General features: G+C 58.5%; 2 protein-coding genes across 6 annotated transcripts in view; one reads left to right on the forward strand and one right to left on the reverse strand.

The window, feature by feature from the left end:
• Nucleotides 1-13,843, forward strand: part of TECR (trans-2,3-enoyl-CoA reductase) — a 37,526-nt gene extending 23,683 nt beyond the window's left edge. For 3 of the 5 annotated variants that reach the window (XM_017851238.1, XM_017851237.1, XM_017851239.1), the window contains 11 exons: nucleotides 10,489-10,539; nucleotides 11,154-11,205; nucleotides 11,606-11,650; nucleotides 11,748-11,851; nucleotides 11,930-12,045; nucleotides 12,130-12,235; nucleotides 12,634-12,706; nucleotides 12,798-12,841; nucleotides 12,916-13,137; nucleotides 13,481-13,526; nucleotides 13,607-13,843. In XM_017851238.1, coding sequence (XP_017706727.1) covers nucleotides 10,489-10,539; nucleotides 11,154-11,205; nucleotides 11,606-11,650; nucleotides 11,748-11,851; nucleotides 11,930-12,045; nucleotides 12,130-12,235; nucleotides 12,634-12,706; nucleotides 12,798-12,841; nucleotides 12,916-13,137; nucleotides 13,481-13,526; nucleotides 13,607-13,734 — 987 coding nt within the window. In that variant the 3' untranslated portion in view covers nucleotides 13,735-13,843. The remainder of the gene's footprint in view (nucleotides 1-10,488; nucleotides 10,540-11,153; nucleotides 11,206-11,605; nucleotides 11,651-11,747; nucleotides 11,852-11,929; nucleotides 12,046-12,129; nucleotides 12,236-12,633; nucleotides 12,707-12,797; nucleotides 12,842-12,915; nucleotides 13,138-13,480; nucleotides 13,527-13,606) is intronic. The other 2 variants (XM_017851240.1, XM_017851241.1) reach the window with 1 other exon arrangement.
• A 96-nt stretch (nucleotides 13,844-13,939) lies between these two features.
• NDUFB7 (NADH:ubiquinone oxidoreductase subunit B7) lies at nucleotides 13,940-20,197 on the reverse strand. The gene is made up of 3 exons (XM_017851282.1): nucleotides 19,994-20,197; nucleotides 14,619-14,787; nucleotides 13,940-14,126 (listed from the first exon to the last, which is right to left on the reverse strand). Exons 1-3 carry the CDS (start codon nucleotides 20,103-20,105, stop codon nucleotides 13,994-13,996), a joined length of 414 nt encoding a protein of 137 aa, XP_017706771.1. The 5' UTR covers nucleotides 20,106-20,197; the 3' UTR covers nucleotides 13,940-13,993.
• Nucleotides 20,198-20,743: the final 546 nt, after the last annotated feature.

The following is a 20,743-nucleotide window of genomic DNA, read 5'->3' on the forward strand; positions in this document are numbered from 1 at the left end:
CTCCTGCCTCAGCCTCCCGAGTAGCTGGGACTACAGGCGCCCGCCACCTTGCCCGGCTAGTTTTTTGTACTTTTTAGTAGAGACGGGGTTTCACTGTGTTAGCCAGGATGGTCTCGATCTCCTGACCTTGTGATCCGCCCACCTCGGCCTCCCAAAGTGCTGGGATTACAGGCTTGAACGACCGCGCCCGGCCTTTTATATTTTTAGTAGAGATGGAGTTTCACCATCTTGGCCAGCCTGGTCTTGAACTCCTCACCTCAAGTGATCTGCCCGCCTTGGCCTTCCAAAGTGCTGGGATTACAGGTGCGAGCCACCGTGCCTGGCCTTTCTTTTTTTTTTGAGATAGGGTCTCATCTGTCACCCAGGCTGGAGTATAGTCAGTGGTGCAGTCATAGCTCACTGCAGCTTTGACCTCCTGGGCTCAAGCAATTCACCTACCCTGGCCTCCCAAAGTGTTGAGATTACAGGTGTGAGCCACTGTGCCCGGCCTTTTTTTTCTCTCTTTTTTTTTTTTTTTTTTTGAGAAAGCATGGCATCTGTCCCCCAGGCTGGAGCGCAGTGGTGCAGTGATAGGTCACTGCAGCCTTGACCACCTGAGCTCAAGCAATCCTCCCCGTCTGGCCTCCCAAAGTGCTGGGATTATAGGCATGAGTCACCGTGCCTGGCATGCCTTTTCCTTTCTCTGTTGCATATAGCCCTGCTCTCTAGAACGGAGGCGTTATTTTGTTGTAGGAGCTTTTGGGCCTGAGCAAGCCGGGTGGACACTCACATTGCACTTGCAGGCCACTTACCTCGGGCAAGGCCTTCCTCGTTCCCAAGCCCCAGTTTTCCGAGCCACTTAACAGGCATCAGAGTCCTTTGCCTGGGTGAGGCCTGGGTGGTGGTCTCAGCACAGTCCTAAGTACGGGGTGAGCATCTGACAGATGTCACTGTTGGTGGCACATCTGAATGAAACAGGCCAGAGCAGCGCTGCTCTGCGTGGGCCAGTGCTCCTCGGAGGCCCGAGGGCACAGCCCCAGGGAGGGGCGTAGGCCATGGGTGCCACGGAGAATGGGGGCAGGCCCAGGGCTGAGACCCAGGTTTTCCGACTTCCCGCCGTGTTTGTCCTGTGCCATATTCGTCCTCCGACTCCTGTGGCTGTATCGCCCAAGCCAGGAGCTCGTGCGTCCGATGACCATCCTCCAAGGCTGGATTGCTCCCTGCTGTCTTGGGGCTCCCCGGGGTGGGAATAGCAACTCCAGCTTCTCCGGGCCCCGGGCTACCGCTGTCTCTGTACCTGACCCTGGCCTCGGATCCAAGAGCCTAGGGACATTGGCATTGAGACCCTGGCACCTCTCGACTTGCCAGCAGGGGTGGGAGACAGGAGCAGAGTGGTCCAGGGGCCTGGGAGTGGGAGGTCAGCATCTCTCAGTGCTTCCTCCCCACTCCCGGTGACATTCTGCTTCTGCCATGGCACCTCGGGGAGGCAGGTGCGGCCGCCCCCGGGTGCCGCTGAGAAACGAGGTCACACGCCAAGGCCACTGGGGAAGGTGGTATTTCTGGCTGAGCAGGCGTGGCCTGTGCAGGGTTCCTGGCAGCTGAGCCCTAGGTCTTCTCAGCCATCCTGGCATTAGCAGATTGACTTGATATTTCTGGAAGTGGGAAGGAAAGGGAGCCGAGCGGGCCAACCCACGGAGCCGGAGTCCAGATGAATGTGTCGGAGTCTCTGCATTTGTGATGGGGGCAAGGTGATGGGGGTGAGGTGGCCAGCTTGGCTCTGGGCATGATTGGGCCAGGCCTCCGACCTCTGTGCTGGGCATTGCCTGGACAGGGAGCTCAGGCGATGAGTGCAGCAGCGCTTGTGCCCGGCACGGGGACGGTGAGTGCCTGGCTGGCCGGCTGCAGGAGCTGTCGGACCCTTTGTGTCTTTACCTGGGGCCCTGGTTGCACCGACCAGGGCTCGCACCTCCAGCCAGGCCTCTTGTGCCCCAGACTTGGGAGAAGATGCTTCCTGCCAGGGAGTGCAGTCCCCTGTGGGGTCCGAGAAAGCCTGCTGGAGCTTTGAGCTCAAGAGGTGGGCTGTGTGGCACTGCATCAGCTCTGCGAGGGGGCCTTGGAGGCCCATGTGTGGTGGGGTATGGCCTGGCTTTGAACATGCACGCATGGTCTTCTGGGCTCTGGGATTTACTGCTTAGATCTTGGCCTCTTCATTTGTGAAACGGAGTTAATGGTTCCTGCTCCCCTCCAGCTGCTGTAGGAGAGACGTCTGGGAAGCTGCGGCAATTCCAGCCCCGGGCAGGGAATGTGAAATAACTGTTGGTAGCTGTTCTCACTCATCACCATCAGGCAAGTCGAGTCCTAGGACACACAGAAGTTGCAGGTTCATAAGCCATGGTGGGTGAGGCCGGCCCAGAATCCAAGCTCCCCATCTGGCCCAGGTCTGCCCCTAGTCTGGGGCTGAGAGGGCGGGCAGGCGCCTTGCTGGGTCCTGTGATGTGGACTCTGCCGCCAGCAAGGCCATTGAGTCTGCTTGTTTACAGCTGGGAGGGGACTGGGAAGCGCCAGGGTTGGCTTGTTTGTGAAGCTGCGGAAGCTGAGGCTCCAGAGGCCTTCTGTGCCTGGCTGTGTGCGCCAGGCCTGCGGGCTGCGCCTCCAGAGGGTGGGCAGGAGTCGCAGGCTCAGCTCTTCTAGCCTGGGCTCAGGTGGTGCCTGCTCCTCCCTCCTTCCCTGTACCTCTCATCCCCACACCCACTCCACTCTCGGGCCATGTTGCCTTCACCTCCATAGTCTGTCCAGAATCCCGAATTTCACCGCTTGTCTCTGCCTTGTGTGTGTGTGTGTGTGTTTTTTTTTTTTTTGAAATGGAGTCTTGCCATGTTGCCCAGGCTGGAGTGCAGTGGCGCGACCTCTGCTCACTGCAACCTCCACCTCCTGGGTTCAAGCGATTCTTCTGCCTCAGCCTCCTGAGTAGCTAGGACTACAGGCATGCACCACCATGCCCAGCTAATTTTTGTAGTTTCGGTAGAGATGGGGTTTCACCATGTTAGCCTGGCTGGTCTTGATCTCTTGACTTAGTGATCCGCCTGCCTCAGCCTCCCAAAGTGCTGGGATTACAGGCGTGAGCCACCGCGCCTGGCCTTGTTTTTTTTTTTTTTTTTGAGGCAGGGCCTTGCTTTGTCACCCAGGCTGGAATGCAGTAACGCAATCATGGCTCACTGCAGCCTTGAACTCCTAGGCTTAAGCGGTCCTCCTGCCTCAGCCCCTGAGGAGTAGGTGGGACTATAGGTACGAGCCACCACACCTGGCTAATTTTTTATTTTTATTTTTTGAGACAGGGTCTTGCTCTGTGGCCCAGGCTGGAGTGCAGTGGTGCGATCTCAGCTCACTGCAACCTCCACCTCCTGGGTTCAAGCAATTCTCCCGCCTCAGCCTCCTGAGTAGCTGGGATTACAGGCGCCCACTTCCATGCCCAGCTATTTCTTTTGTATTTTTATTTATTCATTATTATTATTATTTTTTAGACAGAGTGTCACTCTGTTGCCCAGGCTGGAGTGCAGTGGCACAATCTCGGCTCACTACAACCTCTGTCTCCTGGGTTTAAGTGATTCTTGTGCCTCAGTCTCCCAAGTGGCTGGGATTACAGGTGTGCGCCACCCTATCCAGCTAATTTTTGTATTTTTAGTAGAGATGGGGTTTCACTATGTTGGTTAGGCTCATCTCAAACTCCTGAACTCAGGTGATCTGCCTGCCTCAGCCTCCCAAAGCGCTGGGATTACAGGCATGAACCACCGTGCCTAGACCCAGATAATTTTTTTTTTTTTGAGACGAAGCGTTGCTCTGTCGCCCAGGATGGAGTGCAGTGGTGCGATCTTGGCTCACTGCAAGCTCCACTTCCCGGCTTCATGCCATTCTCCTGCCTCACCCTCCTGAGTAGCTGGGATTACAGGCGCCTGCCACCATGCCCAGCTAATTTTTTGTATTTTTAGTAGAGACGGAGTTTCACCGTGTTAGCCAGGATGGTCTCGATCTCCTGACCTTGTGATCTGTCCGCCTCGGCCTCCCAAAGTGCCAGGGTTACAGGCACAAGCCACTGCTCCTGGCCGGACCCAGCTAATTTTTATAAATAATTTTTGTAGAGGTGGAGCCTTGCTATTTTGCCCAAGCTGGTTCTGAACTCCTGAGCTTAAGTGGTCCTTCTGTCTCAGCCTCCCAAAGTGCTGGGATTCCAGGTGTAAGCCACTGCGCCCAGCCCACTTTTCACCTCTCTGCAGCTCCTTCCTTGCTCCCAGCTCCTGCCCTCACTCCTCCAGGCTCTTCCACCCAACAGTGGCAAGCAGGTAAAGCTGGGGAAGCCAAGTCTTGAACCTGAGCCAAGTCTCATCCCTCCTCTGCTCAAGAACCCTCTACGGCTGCCACTTCACTCAGAGTAAAAGCTAACGTCCTCCCCGTGGCCCACAAAGCTGTGGCACAGACCACCACATCATCTTTCTGCCCTCACCTCCTCCCACTCTCTCCCTGACTGACTCTGCTCAGGCCACACAGGCCTCCTTCCTGTTGAGACATGCTAGGTATAGTGCAGCCTCAGGGCCTTGGCACTTACTGTTCCCTCTGCCTGGACTGCACTGGTTCCCCCACTGTCTTACTGGCCTTTGTTCACATGCCCCTTTCTCAGAAAGGCCTTCCCTGACCACTCTAAAATGGCCATCCTCTGGGAGGTTGTAGTGAGCCGAGATCGCACCACTGCACTACAGCCTGGGCGACAGCGAGACTCTGTCTCAAAAAAAAAAAAAAAAAAAAAATCGGACCTAAATCTGACCTCCCCCTCAGCCTTCTAGTTTTGTTCACAACTCTTGGTGACAAAACATGCTAGTGGCTGTCTGCCCCCACCCCCTGCTTCCCCAGCACGCACAGCCTAGAATTCAGGTCCCATGAACCCCAGAGGCTGGCTTGGTGTGTTTCACTGCCATATCCCGGGAGCTGGAACAGGGCCTGGGATGTGGGATGGAGGGAGGCAGGAATGAATGAATGGATAACGAATGCAGGCTCCCTGAGCTCTCTTGGCTGGTGGCAGGGCCAGGGTTAAGGTCCCGTTCTGCACCAGAGCTGTCTCCCTCCCTCCCTGACATCGGCTTTGGGACTGTGCCTGAGCCGGCTGCTGCGGGCGCCCTTCCAGCAGGCGGGAGTGAGGCTGTGCGGCCACAAGGGGGCAGTGGAGAGCGTCGCAGTCACTGCCGCTTGCTGCCAGTCATCCCGGTGGTGACGGGTCAGCTCGGCCTCTGCACTGAAGGTATCTCGCTATTGTTAGGGTTTGGGTTCACTGTGGCCAGCTGGGCGAGGCGTCACTGCACCAGCTCTCTGGCCCTGGCTTCCTGTGGATGGGCCTCTTCAAGAGCATGGTCAGTGTCCCGGGAGAAGGGGCCTGTGGGTCCTGCCAGGGCTTGGCCCCCTTGTGCACCTGGAATGGCTGTTCTGCTAGTGTTGGTCTAATCATACTTACTTATTTTTTTGAGACAGGGTCTTGCTCTGTCTCCCAGGCTGGAGTGCAGTGGTGCAATATCAGCTCACTGCAACCTCTGCCTCCTGGGTTCAAACAGTACTCCTGCCACAGCCTCCTGAGTAGCTGAAATTACAGGCGTGCACCACCATGCCCAGCTAATTTTTATATTTTTAGTAGAGACAGGGTTTCACCATGTTGTCCAGTCTAGTCTTGAACTCCTGACCTCAGGTAGTCCGCCCGCCTTGGCCTCCTAAAGTGCTAGGATTACAGGCATGAGCCACCGTGCCCAGTCATCATATTTATTCTTTTTTTTTTGAGACAGAGTCTTGCTGTGTCTCCCAGACTGGAGTGCAGTGGCGCAATCTCGGCTCACTGCAAGCTCCGCCTCCCGGGTTCACGCCATTCTCCTGCCTCAGCCTCCCGAGTAGCTGGGACTACAGGCGCCCGCCACCACGCCCGGCTAATTTTTGTGTGTTTTAGTAGAGATGGAGTTTCACCATGTTAGCCAGGATGGTCTCGATCTCCTGACCTCGTGATCCACCCGCCTTGGCTTCCCAAAGTGCTGGGATTGCAGGCGTGAGCCACCGCGCCCAGTCATATTTATTCTTAATAAGATTCATCCTAAACTGGGGATGATTACGGTAACCCTGTCAGATGGCAGGTGGGGGCAGCCCACTTTGCCATGAGGATATGGAGGTTCAGAGAGGTTGAGTAACTTGTCCAGGGCCACACAGCTAGTAAATGGGCAGGTCTGCTTCTCTGGGTTGTTCGCCCACCAGGCGGGCGCAATCCCAGCAGCTGTGACACGTGCTTAGAAAACGAGAGCCCCCCTTTTCACTCCTCCTGACCCCATTAGTAATATCTTCATGATCACAAAGACAGTGAAGACAGGGGCCCTGTTGCTTGTGACACTCCCCTCCGGGCTTGGGAGGCACAAACCTTGCCCCTGCTCCTCTCCTGCAGGGTGGGCTTCGCACCCCACCCTGTGTCCTGGCTCTTGGCCCTGCCCTGACCTCGTGCTGCCACGAGTTGCTGTTGGCTGGCCCGGGAATCTTGGGCCTCCTGGTGAGAATTCCTCTCAGGCTAGTGAACTGTCATCACAGAGCCACAGGCTGGCAGAGCCACCAGCCCGTGCCCCAGGCCAGAGCGCCTGCCTGCCTGCCGGTTCCTGCCCTCTCCCTGCCCATCGTCTTCGCTGACACCAGTAGCCCCCTCCCACAGGTATCCCTTCATCCGCCCAGAGCATCTCAGCCCCTCCCAGCCCCGTAGCTCTGTGGGCTTCCTCAGGAGGGCCTGCCTCTCCTCCCTGCCTCACCGCTTCTCCTGGAGATGGAGCCAGAGCCTGCCGTCTCCCTGTCTGTGCTCAGGACCCCCTGCCTGGGGCTCTGTTCAGCAGCTTCCTGTGCCCTCTGCAGCCTTGGGCTTCCCCTGGGAGCCCCTGCCCCCTGCTGGCCTCAGGCCTGGGCAGGTGTGTATATATATATGTGTGTGTGTGTGTGTGTGTGTGTGTGGCAGGCACAGAGCAGAGGTTGGGGTGGCAGTGGGATGTGGGTCGCGGAGGCCTTGACGTCTCACATTCGGCCCTTCCTCTGGGGGTGGGGAACCTCTCCTGCTCCTCCCATCCAACTGTTTTTATTTTGATGGGTACTTGGGGCCTGTTTGTTACCCCACACCCCGTTGAAAAATAATTTATTGAGGTGAAATTCACGTAACATGAAACTAACCGATTTAAAAGTGAACAGTGGCATTGAGTGCACACGCAGCATCGTGCAGCCTCCACCTCTGTCTCGTTCCAGAACATTTTCCTCACTCCTAAAGAAGACCCAGCAGCAGCCACTCCCCATTCCCCCCCACCCCCGCCCAGCCCCTGGCCTGTCGTCTGCTCTGGGCATTTGACATAGATATGGGACCCTTTGTGTCTGGCTTGTCTCACTTAGCGTAACTTACTTCTTTTACCCCACCTGGAATATCTTACTTAACTTTGTTACTTAGAAATAATTATAGGCCGGGCCAGGTGGGCGGATTGCCTAAACTCAGGAATTTGAGACCAGCCTGGGCAACATGGTGAAACTCCATCTCTCCTAAAATACAAAAAATGAGCTGGATGTGGTGGTGTGTGCCTGTAATCCCAGCTACTCGGGAGGCTGAGTCAGGAGAATCGTTTGAACTTGGGAGGTGGAGGTTGCAGTGAGCCGAGATTGCACCACTGCACTCCATCCTGGGCGACAGAGGGAGACCCCATCCCAAAAAAAAAAAAAAATAAAAAAAAAAAAAAAAAAAAGAGACAGGGAATTGCAAAAAATAGTATGGAGAAGTCTCATGCCCCCCCCCCCCCCCCGAGCTTTCTGTCTCTCTAGGAGGAGATGGCCGATGAGGCTTAGGTATTTGGGGCAGGGAAACGGGGGAGAGGGGCAGCCGTCTCCCCACTGAGGACTCATCCTGCCCAGGTGGCCCTAGCCTTGGGCATTCCTGTCCCTAGGGGCCCCTAGGCGCTGCCCTGCGGCCCGGGCTTACCTCCTTGCAGGCTCGGGCGTCTCCTCTCCTTGGGCTCAGGCTGGCCTGGGCGCCGCTGCTGCAGCTGTGCGTGTGGCCCCTCTCTCGGCCGCCCCCTCCTGCCGCAGCCTGGCGTCCTCTCCCAGCAGCTAGCCGGGACCCCAATGGCCGTACTCTCCCTCCTGGGCCCTGGTTCGGTGCCCAGGTTGGGGGGAGCAGGGTAGGATTTCACCCCTCCCCCTAGCAGCTGGCTGGACAGGGAGAGGGGCTGGTTGTATTTTAAGCTGTTGAGTGGTTCAGCAGGAACTCAGAGGCCTCCTCTCCCTGTGGACGCCGGGCTGCCTTCCTGCGGGCCACACGGGCTCAGAAGCATGTGGGCACTGCCTGTCTGGGGCCCGGGAACTATTAATATACCTGCAGCCACAGGGCAGGCCGCGTGCCCGCCCAGGGCCCTGCTGTGCTAACCCTTTCCCGTGCATCCCGCCCCCTGTCCTCTGTCCCTCTCCCACAAATCCCCTTGGTGGGGTCAGACGTCCCGCGTGGTGTGACCGAGCTCTTTTTTCTGGCCCCTCCATGTGCCAGCTCTTTGGCCTTGTTATCGCTGTGGCTTGGAGGAGCTCAGTAACCTTCCCCTAGAGGCCACATGGCCAGGCAGTGCCTGGAGTTGACAGCAGGGACTCAGGAGGCCCCATGGGCCAGAATTTCCTGACTGCCGGGCCCATTCCCACCCTCCTGTCCAGGAAGTGGGGGCGAGTGTGTCATAGCTGGGGAAATAGGCCCCCATGGTGTGGTGACCGCTAGGTCAGCAGGGGAGTGGGGATCTGAACCAAACCCCCAGGCAACAACGCCTCCCATCCCATGGGGTGCGTCCGTCTGTCAGGGGTCACCTGGTGCACCCCACGCACCATCTCAGGGGACCCTCGCAATCCTGGGAGGTAGTCCGCCTCCTACCTGCCCCCTTCTGAGACCTAGAGAGAGGCGACATGCCTGGGGTCCCCCAGGGACTACAAGGCAGGGCTGGTTATGGTTCCCGAGTGCAGGCCACCAAGCCCCCTTGTCTCCCACTGTCGTTGGGAGTGTGCAGGAGGGGTGCCCACCTTCTCTGGCTTGACCGTGGTGCCCTCTCCCTCAGGGTGGCCCTAGCTGCCATGACCCAGTCTCCCTGGGCTCTGGGTTGGTGGACCTGCCCTGGGATGGCCCCGGCCCAGAGGTTTGTTTCTGAGTGTTATGTCCTGCTCCTTTTCCTCAGGCAGCCTCTGGGGGCCCCCGCTGGGGGTTCTGTGGGTAGGAAGGGTCCCCCAAGAATTGCTGGCCGGTGGCTGACTTGGTATCAGGCCTGCCTGCTTGCCATGACCCCTGTGTAATAGGATTGCACTGATCCCTGCATAGGGTGGGTCAGATCTGCAGGGGCTGTCTCCTTCCAGCCCTGCCCCTCTGCACCCCCATTGTTAATCACTGGCCTGGGGGCTCAGGGAGGGCTGGGCCGGACTCCTCCCTTAGGGGCTGGCACAGGCCTGGCTCTTGGACGCAGGAAGTGCCGGGCTTTAGCGGGGTCCAGGTCCTGGGTAGGGTGCAGTGTTTAGGCTGACTCAGTGGGAAGCCTGCCTCACAGGTGGCTACAAGGTGAGAAGTGGGTGGGGAGGAAGGTCGGGGAGGCCTCATCAGCCCAGACTGGAGGCGCTTGCCTAAAACTTCCAAGCACCCTGATCCTTTACACACTCTGAGAGAGGCTCTCTGCACCCATAACTCCGGAATCTGTCACCTCCCTGGTAACACACATGCACAAGGAAAATAATCCGAAGTGTCTCTTACAGCTCCGAAGGGGAAGTGGATGATCTGTCTCGCGGATTCTCAAAATAGCTGGGATTTCTCCAAGCCCAGTGAACTCCCTAGGCCTGAGCTGCGAGCTGGGGCCTGCATGGCCTGCTGGCCTCTCGGCCTCTCACTCTCCTCAGGCCGCTGGCTCTGTGCAGGGTGGGGGCTGGGAGGTGTCGCCATGCCTGCCCCTGGGGCTTTCCCTGTGCTGGTGCTGTTGAGGGACTGACCACTCAAAAACTGCTTTCAGGGCAGCCTGGCTGCTGGGGGTCAACTCCTAAACCCTCCTCAGAGAAGGTCTGTGGCATGGCTCCTGGGAGGGGGGCGCAGTCCGGGGTGGTTTTATATTTAGCTGGGCTGTGGCTGTGGTTGCCACTCGGGTTACATCTGGCACAGAAGCCGGCAGTGCCAGGGCCGGCACGGGCTCCTTTCCAGCACCGCGGCAGAATTTGATCGCGCTTGCCCGGCCCAGGGCTGCTTCGCGTGGGGAGGTCGGTGGTGGGGGCTGACGGCTGGCAGCTGGGGCTGCTGGCCACCGTGGGCAGAGCCGAGTGGCAGGGCTGGTGGCAGGCGGCATGGACATGAGCTTGAACTTGGTGGCCCGGGAGGCCACCCCAGGTCTCCTCCCTGGCCTCAATGGGCTCCCCAGGCCCGCACCCCCAAAGGTGGCCAAGAAACCTAAAAAGGCTGTTCTCTTCTTCGAGGTGGAGATTCTGGATGCAAAGACAAGGGAGAAGCTGTGTTTCCTGGACAAGGTAGGACCGGAACATGGGCTGCACTGGGCCAAGGGCCCTGGGCCCGGGACCCCCCTCCTTCCAGCCCAGGAGCTGTCCAGTGGGGCCCTGTGGAGGGGTATGCCCTCACTTGGGGTAGGGTAGATAGCTCCGTCCCCTGGGTGTGGCGGGGAAGTGGAGGCATGGGAGTCTCAGTAGACCCTGCGGGGATTTTGGTCCTGGGAGGGCGGTGGAGGAGTGGCCTTGCCCCTGCTGAGCCTTGCCCCTGGGGGAAGGGGCTTGGGCTGTCCCTGGGGAGGAAAGAGGGCCTTTGCGCCCGGGGGAGTCATGGGTGAGGAGTAGAAAGGAGGGCCAGAGAAGCAGGCTTGCCTTCCCTTGCTTAATCTGCCACTAGCTGGGCTGGGGGCCTGCTGGCTGAGGGTAAAACTGGAGCCCCAGACCCCTGCTGTCACTGCACTGGCAGGGCCCTCGCTGCTTCTTCCCTGATTGTCCAGGCCTCTGCCTTCCAGACCCCAGCCCTTCCCCCTTCCCATAGCTGCAGCCCAACCCCAAGCCTGCCATCCCCTTCATTACCTCCCCGTCCTGGGTCTGGGCTCCCCGCAGAGCTGACGTCCCTGCGCCTGTGCTTCCTCCAGGTGGAGCCCCACGCCACCATTGCGGAGATCAAGAACCTCTTCACCAAGACCCGTGAGTCCTAGGCCTGGCCACGCTGCCCCTGCAACCCCTCTGACCAGGGACCTTAGGGTGGGAGGGATCCCATCCTGCACCCCTCTCCCAGGGGCCTGCAGAGATGCCCGAGCGTGGCCTAGGCTTCTGGGGCGTGACTGGGGCAGGCGCCCCCACGTGGCACGCCGCAGGAACGCCCTTGCTGGGCTCTGGGAAGGACAAGATCCTGCTTCTGCCCGCGCTCTTCCGGCCTGTGTCCTGGAACTGCACAGGCCTGAGACTTTGCCCCCGGGTGGGAGGAGCTGTGGAGTCCTGGGGTCCCTGCACCCTGGGAACCCTGAGAAGCTGGCACAGCGACTGGGCAGCGGACCGGCTGAGCCCTGCCAGTCTGTGGGCTGTGACCGCCCTGTTCTCCCCGCAGATCCGCAGTGGTACCCCGCCCGCCAGTCCCTCCGCCTGGACCCCAGTGAGTACAGCTCTCCGCTCAGCCCGCCCCCTAGGCTCCTGGGTGGCAGTGGGAGAAGGCCCGGGCAGCCCCTGAGCCCTGGCCCGCCTCTCTGCAGAGGGCAAGTCCCTGAAGGATGAGGATGTTCTACAGAAGCTGCCCGTGGGCACCACAGCCACGCTCTACTTCCGGGACCTGGGGGCCCAGATCAGTTGGGTGACGGTGAGTCCTGACCCTACCCACGGCCTCCTTTCCCATCAGCCACATTGGGTGACTCATCTTGCCTCCCTCTTCCCTCAGGTCTTCCTAACAGAGTACGCGGGGCCCCTTTTCATCTACCTGCTCTTCTACTTCCGAGTGCCCTTCATCTATGGCCACAAATACGACTTCACGTCCAGTCGGCACACGGTGGTGCAGTAAGTGGGGCAGGCGGGAGGAGGGTAGGGGAAGGCAGAAGACCTGCCGGACCAGCCCCAGCTGAGCCCGCTCCCCCCTACCAGCCTCGCCTGCATCTGCCACTCATTCCACTACGTCAAGCGCCTGCTGGAGACGCTCTTCGTTCACCGTTTCTCCCATGGCACCATGCCTTTGCGCAACATCTTCAAGGTGAGAGCCCGCCCCCGCCTCACCCCTAAGCCCGGCCTTTTGGCCTCACCCCGTCCACATCGAGCCCTACCCCATAGCCCCTCCTATCTTCCACTACGCCCTCGCAGAGCCCTACTCCTAGGCCCCGCCTAACCTCCCCAGCCCCGCCCCTGCAGAGTCTCTAGGCCCTGCCCGTCCTCCCCAGCCCCGCTCCAGTTTTACCCCTAGGCCCCTCCTGTCCACTACACCCTCATAGAACCCTGCTCTAGCCTCACCCCTTGGCCCCGCCTATCCTCCCCAGTCCCGCCCCAAGGCCCCTCCTGCCCTTCCCCACCATGCTCCTAGGCCCCTAGGGATGAGACAGAATCTGCCCTGCCCGGCGCTGGCCCAGGTCCCATCCCTGCCCCGCTCCCTTTCAGAACTGCACCTACTACTGGGGCTTCGCCGCGTGGATGGCCTATTACATCAACCACCCTCTCTACACGCCCCCTAGTAAGTGGCCTCAGACCGTCCTTCCCTCCCCCACAGCCCCCACCCACCGGGTCCTCCCTTCATTGGCCTCCCCTCTCTGCTTCCTCTGCAGCCTATGGAGCTCAGCAGGTGAAACTGGCGCTCGCCATCTTTGTGGTAAGGAGGCTGGGTGTGGGGACGGGTTAGGGGGGAGTCTGGGCAACCCTAGGCTGATCCTGCTTCTCTGACAGATCTGCCAGCTCGGCAACTTCTCCATCCACATGGCCCTGCGGGACCTGCGGCCCGCTGGTGAGTGCCTGCTGGGGGCAGGGGGACAGCTGGGCTGGGTGAGGGGCTCTGACTTTCTCCTGTCTTGCCTGCCAGGGTCCAAGACCCGGAAGATCCCATACCCCACCAAGAACCCCTTCACGTGGCTCTTCCTGCTGGTGTCCTGCCCCAACTATACCTACGAGGTGAGGGGATGCCTTACCCCTCTCTGCCCTGGGACTTGGAGTCCCATATGGAGGGGCCAACCCCTAGGAGGGGGCGCCTGGCTGGGCAGCTGCTTTTGCATTGGGAGCATTGGGAGGTGGAGACTGCGGCCTCCCTGCTGTAGGCACCGGGAGGCGTGTTCCATTGGGCTTTCGCAGTATACAGCCCCGCCTCCACTGGAATTGGGTTCCCATCCCTGACTCAGAAAGCAGGGGCTGGGGGAGGTGGCTGACTTGAGTCCAGAACAGCCACAGGGTGCGAGGCTGGCGGAACAGCGGGCCTTGTCCCACCCTGCCCACCCTCACCCTCCGCCCCTGCCCACAGGTGGGGTCCTGGATCGGTTTCGCCATCATGACGCAGTGTCTCCCAGGTGAGCCTGCCGCCCTCCCTCGGCGGGGCCCTGCCCCTCCAGGCCTGTAGCTCCTCCCTGACGCCTGTTCTTTCCTGCAGTGGCCCTGTTCTCCCTGGTGGGCTTCACCCAGATGACCATCTGGGCCAAGGGCAAGCACCGCAGCTACCTGAAGGAGTTCCGGGACTACCCACCCCTGCGCATGCCCATCATCCCCTTCCTGCTCTGAGCGCTCATCCCTGCTGGGGCTCAGCCCCTCACCCGGGTGGCATTCTGGGGGAGGAGTGGGGCCCACAGCTCTCCAGCACTCGGAATAAACCCCGCCTGCCCCTGTCGGACTCGGGCTGTGTGTGTTTCTGTCCGGGGGTGGGGACCACCACATGCCCCTCGCTCTCTGCCCACCCTCGCGTTGGCGCCGTAAGAGTGGACTCTGGTGAGGGGCCTGAAGGCTTTTATTTGACTGGTCCATAGGGTGGGGAGTGCACCCCCTACAGGGCCACCTGGGGGTCCACTTTCCCGGGTCCCTGGCCTTTGGCCAACTCTGCCGCCTTCTTCTCCCGCCTCTTCTTTCGCTGGAGGAGCCTCCGCTCCCGCTCAAACTCCTTCATGCGCATCACATAGCTGAGGGAAAAGCACGAGAGGGGCTGTCAGGGTCCCTGGCCAGCACACGCCCTCCAAGCCCTGGGAAGTAAAGGGGCTGTCCCACAGCACTGTGGGGGAGGCCTCTGAAGACGACAGACCCGAGTGCCTGTGGTTTAGGTCTGGGGTCTGTCCACGCAGATGGCAGGGCTTCCCACTGGAACCTGGGCTTGGCCACTCCCCTAGGTGGCTTCAGCCACCTGCCCTGTCCCCATCCAACAGGCCCCTAGAAAGCCCTCTCTGGGACTAAGGTGGGGCCTGGCTAGAAACCTCAGTGGCAGTTCAGGTCCCTGGCCTCTGGAGCCACATCCTGCCAGAGGCCAGGGCCTGGGTGGCATGCAGGCTGTGGTGGTTGGCAGGGGGCTCAGGTGAGCCGGGGGTATGGGGTGCTTGGGTGGGCCGGGGTTGTGGAAGGCTGGGGGTGTGGGGTGTTGCGGGCCGAGGGTGTTGGGGGGCTGGTGTGGGGGTTCTCACTCGCGGTGCTCGCAGTAGTGCCAGTCGTGCCGCTCCTGTTTGCAAGCCAGGAAGTTGGGGAAGTTGTCGCGCTTGCACTTGAGCAGCCGGATGAGGTAGTGGGCACAGTAGTCCCGCAGCTGGAGCCTCAGCTGCGCGTCCATCATCTCCTGCTGTGTGGCCACCATCTCTGCAGGGAGTGGACGGGGCTCAACCAGGCTGAAGGCCTCCCACCCCAATTCCAGGGATCCCCAGGGGACCGAGGCACACGGCATTAGGAAGCCACAGCTCAGGGTGTCCCCCATTAACATCCAGGTGGCAGATGGTAGTGGATAGCAGACGCCTTTGACGGACGCACTGTCCTGAAGGGGCCTCCTTTTCTAATTTGCACAAAGGCAACTCCAGACACCAAAGCCCAGATAGGAGAAGGTGGCTCCCCATCACCCTGAGGCACCTCAACATCCTGCGCTGGATCCTTGCCTCTCCTCCCGCAGGGATGCCCGTCCCTAACTCTCTACAGCCCCGCTCTCCAGAGTCCAAGCTCAGAATCCACCTTCTCCCAGAGTACCCCCTCAGACTCTCCACCTGCACCTGGAGCTCCAGTCAGCACTCCTAGCCTTTCTTGTCTGCAACCCGCCTGAGTCCCAGCTCTGCACTGGCCGGCGGCGTGGCCTCTCTCTGAGCCTCAGAACTGACTGTCAGGTCATGGAAGTTACCTGAGCATCCACTGAGCTAACAGTACCTGTAAGATCCTTAGGCGTGGGCTCAGAAGACAGCTGGACTAGTATCTGGGTCCCAGTGCCCCACTCACCTAGCAAACCCGACTCCGGACAAATCAACCTTCAGGAGGCTGACGGGAGCCTGAGGAACCTTGGACATCCACCCCGGAGCCTGTGCCTGGCGATCCTGCACTTGTTCCCTGCTGCCTCCCTCAGACCCAGCCTCCCTAGCCCTCCTGACGTCCACATCTTTCTTGGTCCCAGCTCTTTCCCATTTGCGCAAGTGAGAGGAGACATATTCACATCTCAATGGCAGTCATCCCAGGCTGGCTTCTCTCCCCTCTGCTTCCCAGCTGTGATTGTCTCATCCCACTCAGGCCCAGGTCCTCCTCTCCTGCCCCTTGTTCCATTATCTGGCTTCTGTCCCACCCTCTCACTGCCCAGACAGGGGCTCTCACAGGGCCACCCAACAGCCCAGGACCCCAGCCTCCCACTTCCTTCTTTCCTGTGGCTCCTCCCACATCCCGCCTTCCCAGGTTTCCTCCCATCTCTATGGCTGCCTTACGTTAAGCTTTGTTCTGACAGCCTTCTTCTTTTCTTTTCTTTTCTTTTCTTTTGAGATGGAGTCTCACTCTGTCACCCAGGCTGGAGGGCAGTAGCAAGATCTCAGCCCACTGCAACCTCTGTCTCCCAGGTTCAAGCGATTCTCCTGCCTCAGCTTCCCAAGTAGCTGGAACCACAGGCGTCCACCACCATGCCTGGCTATTTTTTGTATTTTTAGTAGAGATAGGGTTTCGCCATGTTAGTCAGGCTGGTCTCGAACTCGTGACCTCAGGTGATCCACCCACTTTGGCCTCCCAAAGTGCTGGGATTACAGGTGTTAGCCACCGCGTCCAGACTGAGAGCCTTTTTCTCTGCTGCCACCCCTTATGTAGATGAGCCCGATGTGGTCCCTCCACCCCACACCTCGCTTGAGCCCCAGGCCTGGGTATCACCTGCAGCCCCTGGCTGTTCCCTATCTGCACTTGGAGCTCCAGGTGGCAATCCTAGACTCCTCCCTCTTTTGTCTCAAACTTATAATCAGCTAGCAGCAAGGACTTTAGACCGCCTACTGTGTGCTTAGTGGTGGGGATACAGCACGGAACACGACACACAAGTGTCCCTGCCCTGGGAGGGAGACACAGAACAGACAGAAGACAGAGCACCACAGCGTGTCTGGCAGTGCTTAAGTATCAGGGAGACCAGCCTGGGGAGCACAGAAAGATCCCATGTCTAGAAAAAATAATAAAGTTATCTGGGCACGGTGGTGCACACAGAGAAGGCAGAGCTACTTGGGAGGATCCCTTGAACCCAGGAGTTTGAGGCTGCAGTGGGTGGTAACCGCACCAGTGCACTCCAGACTAAGCAACAGAGTGAGAGCCCATCTCTATAAACAAATAAATAAATATGGGCCGGGCGCGGTGGCTCATGCCTGTAATCCCAGCACTTTGGGAGGCTGAGGCGGGTGGATCACTTGCGGTTTGGAGTTCGAGATCAGCCTTGCCAACATGGTAAAACCCTGTCTCTACCAAAAATACAAAAATGAGCCAGGTGCGGTGGTGCGCACCTCTAATCCCAGCTACTCGGGAGGCTGACGCGGGAGAACTGCTTGAACCAGGAAGGCGGATGTTGCAGTTAGCAAAGTGACTGGCTGAAAGGGGGTGGAAAGGAGGAAAGAGAGGGCAGGGGACAGTGGTCTAGGAGGGAGGGAGGGAGATAATAGAAAGGCCAGGCAGCATGAAGAGTCCACTGGAGAACCAATCGGGAGACCAGTCAGCAGGGACTCCAGGAATGTGCCACCACACCCAGCTAATCAAAAAATAATAATAATAATAATTGTAGAGACAGGGTCTTGCTATGTTGCCCAGGCTATTCTTGAACTTCTGGCCTTGAGCACTCCTCCTGCCTTGGCCTCCCAAAGCATTGGGCATGAGCCATTTTGCCTAGCTTAGAGCTGTTTTTTTCTTATCTCCCCCGCATCATGTTCAGTTGCACGGGGATAGGCACCAAGGAAGGGAAAGAGGTGTTTATCCAGAGTAAGCGAGAGAGAAGGGCAGCGGGTTGCTAGCGTTTGCAAAGCTGATCTTGGGCAAAGCAAGGTATGTGAGGCAATGGGAGGGAGGTGGACGGACCAATGGACTGCAGGTTCAGCTGGGGCGGAAGGACTACCTGGAGTGAGGACACTGGAGTGATTATACCATCTCCCAACTTTCTCTCAAATCCAGGCTGCTTAGAGGTCTGTCTCAAGCTTGTCACCCGCTCAGCAGACAGCGGGACCTTTTGACTGACCAAACCTGACTGTGTCCCTCCTCTGCTTAGAAGTTTTGGCTCTGCCACCTCTCTCTGGTCAACCCCTACTCGTGCCCCTTCACATCTTTTTTTTTTTTTTTTCCCCAGACAGAGTCTCGTTCTGTCACCCAGGCTGGAGTGTGGTGGCCCTATCTCGGCTCACTGCAACCTCTGCCTGCCGGGTTCCAGCCAATTCTCCTGCCTCAGCCTCCCAGACAGCTGGGATTACAGGCACGCACCACCACACCTGGCTAATTTTTGTATTTTTAGTAGAGACGGGGTTTCACCATATTGGCCAGGCTGGTCTCGAACTCCTGACCTCAGGTGATCCACCGGCATTGGCCTCCCAAAATGCTGGGATTACAGGTGTGAGACACCGTGCCCAGCCTAATTTTTGTATTTTTTTTTTTTTTTGAGATGGAGTCTTGCTCTGTTGCCCAGGTTGGAGTGCAGTGGTGTGATCTCAGCTCACTGCAACCTCTGCCTCCTGGGTTCAAGCGATTCTCCTGCTTCAGCCTCCTGAGTAGCTGGGACTACAGGTGCACACCACCATGCCCCCAGCTAATTTCTGTATTTTTAGTCGAGACAGGGTTTCACCATATTGGCTAGGATGGTCTTGAACCCCTGACCTCATGATCTGCCCACCTCGGCCTCTCAAAGTGCTGGGATTATAGGCATGAGCCACCGTGCCCGGCCTTAATTTTGTATTTTAGTAGAGACAGGGTTTCACCACATTGGTCAGGCTGGTCTCGAACTCCTGACCTCAAGTGATCCACACGCCTCGGCCTCNCAGCCTCCTGAGTAGCTGGGACTACAGGTGCACACCACCATGCCCCAGCTAATTTCTGTATTTTAGTCGAGACAGGGTTTCACCATATTGGCTAGGATGGTCTTGAACCCCTGACCTCATGATCTGCCCACCTCGGCCTCTCAAAGTGCTGGGATTATAGGCATGAGCCACCGTGCCCGGCCTTAATTTTTGTATTTTTAGTAGAGACGGTGTTTCCCCATGTTGGCCAGGCTGGTCTCGAACTCCTGACCTTAGGTCATCTGCCCGCCTCAGCCTCCCAAAGTGCTGGGATTACAGACATGAGCCACCGCGCCCGGCCACCCTTCACGTCTTTGTTTCCAGCCGCTGCCTACTGGAAGCCTGCCTTGACACCACCCTGCCTGATTCCACCATCCTTCCCACTGTGCTGTGAGTTCTCTGGAGACAGTGCCTGCATTCTTCCAGTTCCCTGCTGTATCCGCGGTTCCTAATGTGGGACGTGGCCCAGAGCTGGCTCTCGGTATGCCTGTGATATTACTACATTAAAAGCAAAAACAAACACACGAACCAAAAAACCGTCCTACGGGCGTAGTGGCTCACATCTGCAATCCTAGCACTTTGGGAGGCTGGGCAGAAGGATCGCTTGAGCCCAGGAGTTGGACACCAGCCTGGGCAACATAGCAAGACTCCTATCTCTACAAAAAATAAAAAATCAGCCTGGCATCCTGGCACGCTCCTATAGTCCCAGCTACTCGGAAGGTTGAGGCAGGAGGATAGCTTGAGCCCAGGAGGTCGAGGATGCAGTGAGCTGTGATGGCACCACTGCACTCAGCCTGGACAAGAGAGCAAGATCCCATCTTAAAGCAAAACAAAGCACTTTGCAGGATGGTATTCGCGGCACGAATCTTCCTTATTTTCTTGTGCATGCACCACAATTGCAGCGACATTAGTAAAGGGGTACAATGAACATGTCCCTGCCCTCCCGTGACTTCCCACGTCTCCCAAGACTCGGCCCGAGGCCGGGAGTGGTGGCTCACGCCTGTAATCCCAGCACTTTGGGAGGCCGAGGCAGGCGGATCACAAGGTCAGGAGATCGAGACCATCCTGGCTAACACGGTGAAACCCCGTCTCTACTAACAATACAAAAAATTAGCCGGGCGTGGTGGTACACATCTGTAATCCCAGCTACTGGCAAGGCTGAGGCAGGAGAATCGCTTGAACCTGGGAGGTGGAGGCTGCAGTGAGTCGAGACCACGCCACTGCACTCTAGCCTGAAAGAAAAAGCGAGATTCTGTCTCAAAAGAAAAAAAAAGACTCGACTGAGCTCTGCGCGCCGCATCCCTGCCCGATCCCCTACTTGTCGTCTCACTTTTGCACCCTGGCTTTTGCTCAAGCCGTGCCCTTGGCCTGGAATGCCTCCACCCTCAGGCGGGGTCACGCACGTCCTCTGGACTCCTAGTCTAGACCGAAAACCAGACACAACACCTGAGGTTAGAGCCCAGTCTTGGGGTTCCAGGGGTTCGGGGGTTCAGGCTCCCGCGCCCCACGCCCTCTGGTCGCGCCTGCGCATTGGGCCTCACCGCGCTCCTTGCGTTCGGGGAAGCCGTAGTCGGGCGGGAAGGTTGGCATCTGCAAGGGGTCGGGCTCCACCGAGGCATCGCCCAAGTAGCGCCGGACCAGGTGCGCCCCCATGGCTGCAGTCGCTGCAGTTTCCTGCAGCAGCCGAGGGTCACCTACCTCCTACCCGGAACCACTGACCCCTCAGCCAGACACGGCTTCCGGGTCGCTTAGGCCGCTGTGGAGATCATAGAGATGAAGGACTCCAGAGGATCTCTCCGGTCCGCCTGGCGTCACCTCGCGGACGGGCGGAGGCGGGACAGGTGCTGCGTCCCCTCGCAGGATGTGGTTGGACCCTAGAGGGGACTTCCCTGAGCGTGGAAATCCATCTGGGCAAAGTAAAAGGGGAAGATGTAGGACTGAGGCCTCCCTCGACCCTATCTGGGGCTCTTCTAGTAGCCCGAGGCTAAAGCACATATTAAAATTATTTTTCATATCATTTTCCAAAAAGTTTTTTCTTCTAAAACATTAACATTTCTCTTTAAAAAGGCACAATATCGGCCGGGCGCGGTGGCTCATGCCTGTAATCCCAGCACTTTGGGAGGCCAAGGCGGGCGGATCACAAGGTCAGGAGATCGAGACCATCCTGGCTAACACGGTGAAACCCCGTCTCTACTAAAAATACAAAAAATCAGCCGGGCGAGGTGGCGGGCGCCTGTAGTCCCCGCTACTCAGGAGGCTGAGGCAGGAGAATGGCGTGAACCCGGGAGGCG

This window comes from Rhinopithecus bieti, unplaced genomic scaffold (assembly GCF_001698545.2).
Source record: "Rhinopithecus bieti isolate Rb0 unplaced genomic scaffold, ASM169854v2 scaffold_33432, whole genome shotgun sequence".
NCBI classification, from domain to species: Eukaryota; Metazoa; Chordata; class Mammalia; order Primates; family Cercopithecidae; genus Rhinopithecus; species Rhinopithecus bieti.